The sequence below is a fragment of the Bos javanicus genome, chromosome 23, assembly GCF_032452875.1.
Source record: "Bos javanicus breed banteng chromosome 23, ARS-OSU_banteng_1.0, whole genome shotgun sequence".
Classification (NCBI taxonomy): Eukaryota; Metazoa; Chordata; class Mammalia; order Artiodactyla; family Bovidae; genus Bos; species Bos javanicus.
The window spans coordinates 30435977-30450288 of NC_083890.1; the positions used below are offsets into that span (position 1 = coordinate 30435977).

The following is a 14312-nucleotide window of genomic DNA, read 5'->3' on the forward strand; positions in this document are numbered from 1 at the left end:
AAAAGTCATTTCTTTGTTTTCCACAGATAGATAATGAATTCTTGTACTCCCAATCCCAATACATCCATTTCAACCTCAATCTACTTACTCTCCAGGGACACCCTTCTTCCAAACTACTGAACAATGCATATCTCCAGGTTAGAGCTGTTTGTACAGTTTCAGATTCTGGCCTCACAATGCCTAAGCAGAGATCCACAGGAGGATACACTTAAAAAAAATTTTTTTTTTCAACCACAAAAGGGAAAACCAGGCAAGAAATCTGTTAAATGTTCAGAAAACAGTCTCTTTTTCCATCTACAGAAGCCAGGAAACCTGGAGATCTTCCATAATGCACCCTCTCCTTTTCTTAATCTCCAGAGGAAGCTATAACTGTCCATCAGTTGTCACAAGTCACCTGTACAGCCAATTTTGAGGTCATCCCCTTGGCCTGTGAAGGACTCCTCTATATTGCCTTTGTGCCTGTACGAGGAGTGAGGGGAGAGTGGTTTCCTCTGTAGGTATCACCCTTTGTTCTGTGACTGGCTTTCTGCAACCAAGGTCTTCAGTTCCTGTTCTGCTCTTCAGACTCCTTTGAGACTCCTCCTAGCATCATGTAAGGAGTAAAGGAGCCTGTTGCAAATGTTAGGAAGAGTTTCTTCAGGAGAAAGATTTGGAAGTATGTGGAGCGAGCAACAGAAACTTTCTCATATTTCGCGTTTCAAGCAAAGCCTTAAGTAAGACGCTTCCTTGGATCTCAAAGCTGCAGCTGCCACCGCTCGACTGTCCCACAGCATCCAAGCGCGAAAACCGGGGCATCTGTGCAGCTTCCAAGCTACCCATCCCAGCGGTTCCGGGACTTTAAATGAAAACTCACCTCCAGTACGTCCCCAAGGCACTCCACTTGTCCATCCAACGATGCAAAGAGCTGCGAGGCGCTCCCAAAGCCAAGATAGTCTAGAGGAGCCAGATCCTTTTCTGCGACAAGCCTACATCCCTTGAGAGAACGCATCTCTCCTCTCATACCTGGACGAAGAGACGGGAAGATATGGAGCCTGGACCCCCAGACTCCCCTCAAATCCTAGTAATTTTGAGGATGCTTTTCCTCTGCCCCTTCCTTTCCGTCCCTTTTCTCCTTTTCTTCCTGCACTTCACCCCACCCCACCTCTTCCTTCTTGGGTGAGCTGGGCTCCTCTCTTTCTTTTTTTTTCTCTCTCCTTCATTCTGTGTGCTCCTTGATGGAATTTGCAGAGTAGTTTTGCACACTTATAGTCTCATTTCCACGCATTTTAATCTCCATGTTGAGACACTCATGTGTAAATTTCCACATCGTTCTAATTACTTTCCTTAAGTTTCCAGCTCAGCCTTTCCCCTGCATAAGCTGAGGCTTGGTCTGATTGGGGGCGAGGTGCACTGCTGGTGGTAGTGGGTAAAACCCTGGATTGGTAGAGGAATGCTGAGGGAGAAAGAATCTGTAAGAGAATCTAAAATATTTTTTAGAGGTAACTGTCTAAAGACTTGTATCTGAATTTACACTCCCACCAAATTTTAGCTAAAGGCAAAAAGCTCAACTCTTTCTGAATCAGAGACTGATTTGAGAGCTTGTCCAGATATACACATTTTATTGCAGGCAGATTCTTTACCATTTGAGCTGCCTGGGAAGCCCTACACATTTTATTAATTTTTATTAAAATTCACTTGGCAGGTGCCTCTCAGGTGCTGTCACTTCCTCATTCCAGAGATTATTATTTCTGAAATTCTGAAAGCCCCTGAAATTGTTTCTACTGTATTCAACAAAAGTAGTCCTATGTCCTGGTATTGTCCACTTCATATAAAAAGTTCCTCATGCTCTCAAATGGGTAGAAAACAATTCTTAGCCAGATACCAGTCTACAGACCACAATCTGAAATTCAAATACTAATAAAGAGATAAGATGTACTGGAGGCAAAGAGATATCCAAGGAGATCTTTTTTGTTCCTTCTCTTCTTTTTTTGTTATTTAAATTGAGGCTTAATTAATATAAACAAAAATGGATGAAATTTCATTATTCAGCCTCATGGGTTACATGCCATGTAATCAATAGCTCTGGCAAAGATAAATGATATTTCAACCCCCGGTAGCTTCCTTGTGACTCATCCCAATCAATACCACTCTCTAACTTCTATCACCATGGATTAGTTTTTTGTGTGTTTTGAAATAATATAAGTAGAATCATACAATATGTACTAATTTTAGTATGGATTTTTCATTCATTTTTTTAAAAGTTGGATACATCCATATTGTTGCTAGTATCAGTAGTTCTTTTTTCGTTGTTCGTAGTAATCCATTGTATGAATACTATGCATCAAAACTTTTAAATCCATTTTACTGTTGATGTATATTTAGACTGCTCCTAGTTTTGGTCTGAAATGTCTAATGTGGTCACTGGCATTCCTGTATATGTCTTTCAAGGAAAATAGTCATGCATTTCTCTTGGGTATAAATGCAGTTGGGATTTTTTTTTATTGGGTGGGGGCATAGCTTATATGTATATTTAATTTTAGTCTGTATTTCCAAATAGTTTCCTAATGTGTGTGCACCAGTTTACAGTCTCATCAGCAGTGTGAGAGTGACTATTCCAGTTGCTCCACATACTCAACAGCTCTTGATGTTATCAGTTCTCTTCATTTCAGTTCAGTCGCTCAGTTGTGTCCGATTCTTTGCGACCCCATGAATCGCAGCATGCCAGGCCTCCCTGTCCATCACCAACTCCCGGAGTTCACTCAGACTCACGTCCATCGAGTCAGTGATGCCATCCAGCCATCTCATCCTCTGTCGTCCCCTTCTCCTCCTGCCCCCAATCCCTCGCAGCATCAGAGTCTTTTCCAATGAGTCAACTCTTCGCATGAGGTGCCCAAAGAACTGGAATTTCAGCTTTAGCGTCATCATTCCTTCCAAAGAAATCCCAGGGCTGATCTCCTTCAGAATGGACTGGTTGGATCTCCTTGCAGTCCAAGGGACTCTCAAGAGTCTTCTCCAACACCACAGTTCAAAAGCATCAATTCTTCAGCGCTCAGCCTTCTTCACAGTCCAACTCTCACATCCATACATGACCACAGGAAAAACCATAGCCTTGACTAGACGAACCTTTGTTGGCAAAGTAATGTCTCTGCTTTTCAATATGCTATCCAGGTTGGTAATAACTTTTCTTCCAAGGAGTATGCGTCTTTTAATTTCATGGCTGCAGTCACCATCTGCAGTGATTTTGGAGCCCCCCAAAATAAAGTCTGACACTGTTTCCACTGTTTCCCCATCTATTTCCCATGAAGTGATGGGACCAGATGCCATGATCTTTGTTTTCTGAATGTTGAGCATTAAGCCAACTTTTTCACTATCTTCTTTTACTTTCATCAAGAGGCTTTTTAGTTCCTCTTCACTTTCTGCCATAAGGGTGGTGTCATCTGCATATCTGAGGTTATTGATATTTCTCCCGGCAATCTTGATTCCAGCTTGTGCTTCTTCCAGTCCAGCGTTTCTCATGATGTACTCTGCATAGAAGTTAAATAAGCAGGGTGACAGTATACAGCCTTGACGTACTCCTTTTCCTATTTGGAACTAGTCTGTTGTTCCATGTCCAGTTCTAACTGTTGCTTCCTGACCTGCATATAGGTTTCTCAAGAGGCAGGTCAGGTGGTCTGGTATTCCCATCTCTTTCAGAATTTTCCACAGTTTATTGTAATCCACACAGTCAAAGGCTTTGGCATAGTCAACAAAGCAGAAATAGATATTTTTCTGGAACTCTCTTGCTTTTTCCATGATCCAGTGGATGTTGGCAATTTGATCTCTGGTTCCTCTGCCTTTTCTAAAACCAGCTTGAACATCTGGAAGTTCACGGTTCACATATTGCTGAAGCCTGGCTTGAAGAATTTTGAGCATTTCTTTACTAGTGTGTGAGATGAGTGCAATTGTGTGGTAGTTTGAGCATTCTTTGGCATTGCCTTTCTTTGGGATTGGAATGAAAATGGACCTTTTCCAGTCCTGTGGCCACTGCTGACTTTTCCAAATTTGCTGGCATATTGAGTGCAGCACTTTTATAGCATCATCTTCCGGGATTTGAAATAGCTCCACTGGAATTCCATCACTTTCACTAGCTTTGTTCATAGTGATGCTTTCTAAGGCCCACTTGACTTCACGTTCCAGGACGTCTGGCTCTAGGTGAGTGATCACACCATCATGATTATCTTGGTCGTGAAGATCTTTTTTGTATAGTTCTGTGTATTCTTGCCACCTCTTAATATCTTCTGCTTCTGTTAGGTCCATACCATTTCTGTCCTTTATCGAGCCCATCTTTGCATGAAATGTTCCCTTGGTATCTCTAATTTTCTTGAAGAGATCTCTAGTCTTTCCCATTCTGTTGTTTTCCTCTATTTCTTTGCATTGATCGCTGAAGAAGTCTTTCTTATCTCCTTGCTATTCTTTGGAACTCTGCATTCAGATGCTTATATCTTAGGTAATTTATTCCAGTGAAGAGAAGTATTATTTCATTCGGTTTTTAAATTTACATTTCCCTCAGGGCATATTATGTTAGGCACCTTTTAAATTGCTTATTGGCTATTTTGGGTATCCTCTTTTTGTGACCTGCTGTTAATTTGTTCTTAATGAGATTTTAGTCTTTTTCTTAGTGTTTTGTAAAAGTTCTTCACAGATAATGTCTTTCCTTAAACATAAGCATTGAAATACCTTCTCTCAGACTGTAGTTCATCTTTTCTTAAGGAGGAGAGGAGCTGCAAATTTTTATAAGAATAGGAAAGAGAAAAGGAGAGAAGTTGACGTCAGGGGAAAAGTTCCACTCGGAAATCTTTCCTGGTCGTTGCAGAAAAAAATGCCTCCAGGTAGTTGGGGTTCCTGCTGGGGCGGGAACCTTAGAAAGAACTGATGGGATGAAATGTCTTAAGAGCAGAAACGGTATTATTTGGTTTGCTATCCTTCCATTTCTCCCAGGGTCGCAGCTTAAGAGGATATAATTTAAAGGTTTAAGAAATAGTGGGATTTGAGACAATGGCTTTTGTATCCGGCCAACTATCCAATCTTTGAAGACTTCCTCAGAAATATGATTACTATTTCAAAAAAGATCCTCAGGATCTTTCTGTTATGAGAGGTGTCGTTCAGGAGTGGTGTATCCTTTCTTTACGAGAGGATTGGAAACCATACACATGCATCTTCTTTTCTCGTTTAAAAAACACGTTTTGCTTGCTCACACGGAAATAAACACATTGTCCGACGGATTGCCTTTAAAAGTGATTCTGGTTTCTATTCTCTGGTCCCCGCACTAACTGGCCACGTGTCAGCATAAGGAAAGCCAGGAAAAGAGAGTAAATAAAAGAGAAGAATTGGCTCCTTCCGAATTTCTTCCATCCGAAGCAATAAGTCGGTCTCCACATTAACGTGCCCAATCACTCTTTTAGCCTTGTCATTAAAGAGCAAGACAGAAAAAGAACTGAAAGATGAGTCAATAATTTCATTCTGAATTCCCTCAGTTTTCTGAGCAGTCTTTGAATTAGTGGAGTAGCCGAAAGAGATCAAGCAGAAATATATGAAGCTTTTTGTTTTTAATCTTTTTCTCTCCCTTTACTTCCCTCCTTTTCTATCAACCCATCCACTGTCTCCTAAAATTGGATCCTATTTTTAGACATGGATTTCAGGGGAACCAGTATATATGGGCGCGAATGCATGGACGATATCGAATGAGGTAAATTTAGCCCTCACGACTGAAAACTCTGCTATTTTGGGGAAACAACTAAGTACATTTTTCGTAAGTGGCCGAAATAGCTCAGTTGGGAGAGCGTTAGACTGAAGATCTAAAGGTCCCTGGTTCGATCCCGGGTTTCGGCAACTTGGTTTTACTTTCGTGTAATTACGAACCCGTTAGATATGTCTGTATCTGACAACGGTGTTTACGGCTTTTCGCAAATGCAATCAAAGAGTGTGTGTGTGTGTGTGTGTGTGTGTGTGTGTGTGTTTCGCTCCCTCAAATGCAATCAAAGTGTGTGTGTGTGTGTGTGTGTGTTTCGCTCCCTCAAATGCAAAGAGTGTGTGTGTGTGTGTGTGTGTGTGTGTGTGTTTCGCTCCCTCAAATGCAAAGAGTGTGTGTGTGTGTGTGTGTGTGTGTGTGTTTCGCTCCAATTTGGTTTCTATTCCACTGAGGTATTTTATTTAAAGTTTTTTTTTTTAAAGGAGAATATTATTTTATTTATTTATTTTTTTAAATTTTATTTTATTTTTAAACTTTACATAATTGTATTAGTTTTGCCAAATATCAAAATGAATCCACCACAGGTATACATGTGTTCCCCATCCTGAACCCTCCTCCCTCCTCCCTCCCCATACCATCCTTCTGGGTCGTCCCAGTGCACTAGCCCCAAGCATCCAGTATCGTGCATCGAACCTGGACTGGCAACTCGTTTCTTACATGATATTTTACATGTTTCAGTGTCATTCTCCCAAATCTTCCCACCCTCTCCCTCTCCCACAGAGTCCATAAGACTGTTCTATACATCAGTGTCTCTTTTGCTGTCTCGTACACCGGGTTATTGTTACCATCTTTCTAAATCCCATATATATGCGTTAGTATACTGTATTTATGTTTTTCCTTCTGGCTTACTTCACTCTGTATAATAGGCTCCAGTTTCATCCACCTCATTAGAACTGATTCAAATGTATTCTTTTTAATGGCTGAGTAATACTCCATTGTGTATACGTACCACTGCTTTCTTATCCATTCATCTGCTGATGGACATCTAGGTTGCTTCCATGTCCTGGCTATTATAAACAGTGCTGCGATGAACATTGGGGTACACGTGTCTCTTTCCCTTCTGGTTTCCTCAGTGTGTATGCCCAGCAGTGGGATTGCTGGATCATAAGGCAGTTCTATTTCCAGTTTTTAAAGGAATCTCCACACTGTTGTCCATAGTGGCTGTACTAGTTTGCATTCCCACCAACAGTGTAAGAGGGTTCCCTTTTCTCCACACCCTCTCCAGCATTTATTATTTGTAGACTTTTGGATCGCAGCCATTCTGACTGGTGTGAAATGGTACCTCATAGTGGTTTTGATTTGCATTTCTCTGATAATGAGTGATGTTGAGCATCTTTTCATGTGTTTATTAGCCATCTGTATGTCTTCTTTGGAGAAATGTCTATTTAGTTCTTTGGCCCATTTTTTGATTGGGTCGTTTATTTTTCTGGAGTGAAGCTGTAGGAGTTGCTTGTATATTTTTGAGATTAGTTGTTTGTCAGTTGCTTCATTTGCTATTATTTTCTCCCATTCTGAAGGCTGTCTTTTCACCTTGCTAATAGTTTCCTTTGATGTGCAGAAGCTTTTAAGGTTAATTAGGTCCCATTTGTTTATTTTTGCTTTTATTTCCAATATTCTGGGAGGTGGGTCATAGAGGATCCTGCTGTGATGTATGTCAGAGAGTGTTTTGCCTATGTTCTCCTCTAGGAGTTTTATAAAACTTTTTTTAATGGGTCTCAAATTCTGTGACAGATTTTTGGTCAAGTTGTTTTCATTAAAAAGTACTGATTCTAAAAACTAATAACTTAAACTGCCACACACAAAACATATGGTCCACAAAAACATTCTCCTTTCCTTCTGAAGGTTTTACGATGCATTGTTATCATTAACCAGTCTTTTACTATTAAACTTAAATGGCCAATTGAGACAAACAGTTCTGAGACCGTTCTTCCACCACTGATTAAGACTGGGGTGGCAGGTGTTGGGGATAATATTCATTTAGCCTTCTGAGCTTTCTGGGCAGACTTGGTGACCTTGCCAGCTCCAGCTGCCTTCTTGTCCACTGCTTTGATGACACCCACAGCGACTGTCTGTCTCATGTCACGCATAGCAAAACGGCCCTGGGGAGGATAATCAGAGAAGCTCTCGACACACATGGGCTTGCCAGGAACCATATCAACGATGGCAGCGTCACCAGATTTCAAGAATTTAGGGCCATCTTCCAGCTTTTTTGCAGAACGACGATCTATCTTCTCCTTCAGCTCAGCAAACTTGCAAGCAATGTGAGCTGTGTGACAATCCAGCACAGGTGCATATCCAGCACTGATTTGGCCTGGATGGTTCAAAATAATCACCTGAGCTGTGAAGCCAGCAGCTTCCATGGGTGGATCATTTTTGCTGTTACCAGCCACATTGCCACGACGGACATCTTTGACAGACACGTTCTTGACATTAAAGCCCACATTGTCCCCAGGAAGGGCTTCACTCAATGCTTCATGGTGCATTTCTACAGACTTCACTTCAGTTGTTACATTGACTGGAGCAAAGGTGACCACCATGCCAGGTTTGAGAACACCAGTCTCCACACGACCCACAGGGACAGTACCAATACCACCAATTTTATAGACATCCTGGAGAGGCAAACGCAAGGGTTTGTCAGTTGGGCGAGTTGGTGGCAGAATGCAATCCAGAGCTTCAAGCAGGGGGGTTCCACTGGCATTGCCGTCCTTACGGGTGACTTTCCATCCCTTGAACCATGGCATATTAGCACTTGGTTCCAGCATGTTGTCACCACTCCATCCAGAAACTGGCACAGATGCTACTGTGTCGGGGTTGTAGCCAATTTTCTTAACGTAGGTGCTGACTTCCTTAACAATTTCTTCGTATCTCTTCTGGCTATAGGGTGGCTCAGTGGAATCCATTTTGTTAACGCCAACAATTAGTTGTTTCACACCCAGGGTGTAAGCCAGAAGGGCATGCTCACGGGTCTGCCCGTTCTTGGAGATACCGGCTTCAAATTCACCAACACCAGCAGCAACAATCAGGACAGCACAGTCAGCCTGGGATGTGCCTGTAATCATGTTTTTGATGAAGTCTCTGTGTCCTGGGGCATCAATGATGATAACATAGTACTTGCTGGTCTCAAATTTCCACAGGGAGATATCAATGGTGATACCACGCTCACGTTCAGCTTTAAGTTTGTCCAAGACCCAGGCATATTTGAAGGAGCCCTTTCCCATCTCGGCAGCCTCCTTCTCGAACTTTTCAATTGTTCTCTTGTCGATCCCGCCACATTTGTAGATCAGATGGCCAGTCGTGGTAGACTTCCCTGAATCTACGTGCCCAATGACAACGATGTTGATGTGGGTCTTCTCCTTTCCCATTTTGGCTTAGGTTTAACGGTGGTTTTCATGACACCTGTGTCCTGGCGGCAAACCCGTTGCGAAAAAGCTATTTAAAGTTTTAAAACCCAGGAAATTATTTTCCTAGGAGCTAAGAAATTACAATATGCTACAACCTCTTGCACTTACAATTCATTTCTGCTTTGATGTGTGTGTGTCTAGGAGACAGGCCTACTAAAAGGCCTGGCAAAAGAATTAAACAATCTTGCTGAAAGGACATGACTCAGTTATGTGACTCCTGAAGGAATCCAAGAAGGAACAAAAAAAACATCTTGAAAGCAAGATGTATACCTGGGGATGGAAAACCATCAACAGACTGTTCTATCTTTGGCACCTGGGAGGCACATAAAGATTAACTGGATCTGTCCTTGAGGCAGAAAAACAGGGATACAAAAATGTTAACTGCACAGGATTATCATTGAAGGCCACTTGGCCTGCTATGATCATAGAAAGATGTACAAGCAAGTCTCAAAAAGTATAATAAAGCAGGCTTGAGGTCAGTTTGGGCACCTTCACCTCCTGGTGGTGTTGGTCCCCTGATCCCCATTGTAACTTTCTTGAGTGTTTCTCATTCTTTCGTCACCTGGTGCTTTCAGGAACCTGTGCTGTCGAGCTGGACTCGACATGTGTGTGATCTTTTTAATCACAAAAATTGGTGGTGGTGGGGCGGGGGGAAGCTGTAGAAAAAGAACTACTACACTGTATAAATGTATATATGTGGAAGTGGTACACACAAGAAAAATTTTCCAATCAGAAAATACGAGTTTTCATCTTGAGTCCACCCCCTTTTTAAACTGTTGGAATAGGAGCTTTGGTGAACATTCTCAAACTTTTAAACAATTACAAGACCATCGCAAGTTTTGTTTTTGACAAGACATTCCTTCAATCTTGCACCTCTATTTAGAATTTACACATCTTATTTCTATTTTATTATCTAGGAAAGAATGAAAATAAGCACTTCTTTAAGAATTATTCTGTTGAATTTTCACAAAGGGACCAAGAATACTGAAAAATGAAAGCAAATGGACAGTAAAGTCATCAAGACTCAGATACAAATACATTTTTTCCTTTTTATTTCAACTTTTTTCCCTTGAAGCTCTTTGTTATCCTTTATGTCATTTTGAATTATTTTCTTCTTTTTGAATTTCTGTTTCAGTTTCACAGTGTCTGTTTTCTACTAACAATTCTTGGACATTACATCAGAAGAAAATAATCAACAATATTTCAACATCAGAACTGCATCAAGTTGCAAATTGAAAATTGTTACAAACTTAGAAGCAGTAGGGGGCCATATAGGGACATTCACTATACAGGAACTTGGTGTTAGAAACTATCCATTAGCTACCTATCCCTCCTCAGTTCAGAAGCTTGCATTTTATCTCATAAAGAAACATGTGATTGGACAAACAGCATCATTGAGTATTTTATTGCCTAATTCAGTAATGATCCCTTTATATTCTATTGAAGTGAGAGGTCTTGGGTAATTCACAAAACATAATTAGTTTTCCATTCAGTATCTTAAAAATAAGGCTAATAGTGTTTATGTCAAAAAGACTACTATAACTATCAAAGGAAATCATGCAAGTAAATGCTTTGTGTCATGTCCACACATATGGTTCTTGGATTCTCCCAGAACACCACCTAAACATGTAATATCTTCTTGTAGCTATGGCTGTCCAATAGCAATATAATAAAGCCATAAATGAGTCACTTTTATAACTTTTAATTTTGTAGTAGTCTCATTAAAAATAAAAATAGATGGTCTTGGTTTAAGAAGACTATATAAATGACTTGGTATATCAAACATCACTTAAATAGTCAATAAAAATTATTAGTGATATGGGTTAAATTTTAAATATCATATTAAGTCTTTGAGGTCTGGTATATATTTTATACTTACAGCACATCTCATCTTTTCAAGTGTTTAATACTCAAAGTGGCTAGTGGCTACCATTTTGGACAGTGCAGCATTAAACCTGTATGTCATTGATTTTCAGATTTTCTGAATTGAGTATATATGGCATGAGTGTGTTCTGTTTCTCAATTTACAAGTTTAATTCCTCATAAGAATTATGTATTAAATGAATCCATAGTCTAGATTTTTTTTTTTTTTGAATTGAAGTATAGATGATTTGGAGAAGGCAATGCACCCCACTCCAGTACTCTTGCCTGGAAAATCCCATGGATGGAGGAGCCTAGTAGGCTGCAGTCCATGGGGTCGCTAAGAGTCAGACACGACTGAGTGACTTCACTTTCACTTTTCACTTTCATGCATTGGAGAAGGAAATGGCAACCCACTCCAGTGTTCTTGCCTGGAGAATCCCAGGGACGGGGGAGCCTGGTGGGCTGCCGTCTATGGGGTCGCACAGAGTCGGACATGACTGAAGTGACTTAGCAGCATAGATGATTTACAATATCATATTAGTTTCAGGTGTACAAAACAGTTACTCAACATTAATTTTTAAAATTCCAAACTTGTTCATGGGGCAAAAAGAAAAAAAAGTATACCTTATTATTATGAATCCCTGAGAATCCAATAGACATGCAGTTTTCTCCAGGAGCAACACATTATGACCCAGAAGTGTTTCTGCAAACCTTCTTAATATTGGAAAGAATCATATTTTATAGCACCAGTCACAGTAATCCTCCTTAGCAGTTCACGAGCTAAAGAATACTGAAGGTACAAGCCTGTCAGGCAAATTATATTCTTCCAATTTCAAGAGGAACTCAAAATTATTTTGTGAATATTGGCAAAAGTTCATTAACGGGCAAACCAGAAGGAGAAGGTATTAACCACTAGAAATCTACTGTCAGAAAATCTGTTTTCTTGTGGTCTTGTGTAGTTCAAAGAACACAGTTTTAATCATAGTAGATCCCAGTATTCAAGAAATGTCCAGGAACAAGCTTATTTTCCTTCGAATATCACTAATGAGCACACTTTTCTGTCTTTATCCACCATCCACATCCATGTGTCTACTGATTACTCACAAATCCAAGGCTGGGAGTAATTGAGTTTGCCATGTAATGTTCTCTCAAGTGTGCACCACATAGATCTTGAGTTTAACAAGAGCAAAGCTGGCTCATCTTCTCCATTTCCAATCTTTCTCCCACTTCCAAAAGAATTTTTAAAACATTTTCTGCAGTTTTTTTTCCATTTGTAGTGACATGGCTTTTCTTGCCTTCCTAAATAACTGAATGACTGAGCAAACACACACATATTTTTTCTTTATCCCTAATATCTTGTGGTTGTATGTCTTTGGTCTCACTCTCATAGTCTAACACTCCTCTCCATTGCTAAAGCTGTTGTTTCATTCATGCCTTATGAAGAAGAGATTTTGGATTATTGGTGAGTCTGCTGAATTACCCTGGTGCATAGGTTAGAAGAGGGGGCGGGGGGGGGGGGAAGCCCCTTAAATTGCAAGGCTGAATGCTTTGCTCTAAGGTGTTTTACTGGTTGTGGCTTTCCTCCATCAAATCTAGTCCTTAATATTCCAGTGGAACGAACAGCAAATACCACGGAGCGTTTTAGGCTAGAAAGAAGCTGAATTTCAATGGCCTTGGATGTCTCAGTTTAAGACATTTTGTGCATGTGTGCTCAGTCATGTCTGACTGTTGGTGCCCCATGGACTGTAGCCTGCCAGGCTCCTTAGTCCATGGAATTTTTCAGGCAAGAGTACAGGAGTAGTTTGCCATTTCCTACTGCAGGGGATCTTTCTGACCCAGGATCAAACCCGCCTCTCTTGCACCTCCTACATTGGCCGGCCGATTCTTTACTACTGAGCCACTAAGACAAATTTGGAGGAAATCTAAAAGCCAGATACTGAGACTTGATTTGATTTCTTGTCAGCGTAATAGGAGACCCCAACCATGTTTTAAGGCCACTGTGGAAACTTCCTGTGGTTATCTGATAAGTTCCAATCTTTTGCCTTGCCCCGGGCTCGATCCCTGGCACAACTTCTATACGCTAGAGTATCAATATCCTTCTTTGGTTTCTGAGGGTCTCCGGCCTAAAACTTGGCATTAAACGCTACTGTCAAGAGGCTCAGGAATCCAGAGCCTCAGGAAACAAAATTAATTTCCAGAAAAGTATTAGCAAAAAAGTAGCCAGTGAGGGGGTGTAGCTCAGTGGTAGAGCGCATGCTTTGCATGTATGAGGCCCCGGGTTCAATCCCCGGCACCTCCAGGCATTGGTTCTGTTTTTCTCTGGAATACGCTCAAACTGTTCTTCAAGGAATACAGATTTAACTCTCCTAAGCTTTTCCTCCTTAGAGTCCTGTACACATAGAAAGTAAAAACATAACCCAATGGGTTTCGGTGAAATCCCTCATCTCCTGCTGTGAACCTCGACGTCACCAAGACAACTGCAACAGCAGAAGGAAGACAAAAACCAAGTGGGACAGAGAACGGGATTCTAACCGGAACGGAGTCTGGACTTCTTGGCCCTGAGATTAAAGTTCTGACAACTGACACACCAAACTATTTAAGGGAAGTTAAGTGAGCTTCTGAAAACCATTTCAAGTTAAAGATACTTGGTTACTGGCTTACCTTTCATATCTTGCATTCCAAGCTCAACACAGGAAAAAAAACACTCACTCTCACCTATACCTCTGGTGCTGAAATCTAAAGACGCAGGTGGATCCTGTTTCTATTTTGACCGCTTCTCCTACCACTGTCGCGTGGATATCGGGACGCTGTGGGCCCGGCTGCCCCGCGATCGGAAGCCGCCAATACCACCCGGATCCACCGAAAACAGAAACTCGACGCCGGGAAGGAGCAATGAAGTGCTCTGAAAGCCGCGACAATCGAGCAAAACGAAGGGGATCTTCCTGCGGAAAAGTGCCCGCAGGCTCGCTTTTATCGAGCATGGACCTGGGAGCTTTCCATGTACCCAGAGGAAGCGCAGCAGAGACGGGCAGCTCACCGCCTCTCCTCCTAGCCAGATGTTTTGTCAACCTAAGCGTTTGTCCAATTTTTTCCTCCTCCACCTTCCTGTGGCCGCGGCAGCCCCGGACTCCACCATGTCTCAGCGTGCCTTTCGTTATCATTCCCTGAATTCTGCTCTCAAGTTCTTTCGCCTTGACCCACACTAATCGCTCTCCTGGCATTAACTTTCCCAAGCAGCTCAGCTCGCTCGTCTCAAAGGCTGAGAACTGCCAAACCTGGCT

General features: G+C 41.4%; 1 protein-coding gene and 2 non-coding genes across 3 annotated transcripts; 2 read left to right on the forward strand and 1 right to left on the reverse strand.

The window, feature by feature from the left end:
• Positions 1-5774: 5774 nt before the first annotated feature.
• On the forward strand, positions 5775-5847 carry TRNAF-GAA (transfer RNA phenylalanine (anticodon GAA)). The gene has a single exon. It is a non-coding gene; the product is annotated as a tRNA-Phe (tRNA).
• A 1775-nt stretch (positions 5848-7622) lies between these two features.
• On the reverse strand, positions 7623-9199 carry LOC133236559 (elongation factor 1-alpha 1-like). Its single transcript, XM_061398646.1, has one exon. The coding sequence runs from the start codon at positions 9127-9129 to the stop codon at positions 7741-7743; it is 1389 nt and encodes a 462-aa protein (XP_061254630.1). The 5' UTR covers positions 9130-9199; the 3' UTR covers positions 7623-7740.
• A 4059-nt stretch (positions 9200-13258) lies between these two features.
• Positions 13259-13330, forward strand: TRNAA-UGC (transfer RNA alanine (anticodon UGC)). Its single transcript has one exon. It is a non-coding gene; the product is annotated as a tRNA-Ala (tRNA).
• Positions 13331-14312: the final 982 nt, after the last annotated feature.

Coding starts and splice junctions, on each gene's coding strand:
- LOC133236559 (XM_061398646.1), bottom strand. CDS start 9,129: ATGGGAAAGGAGAAGACCCACATCAACATCGTTGTCATTGGGCACGTA.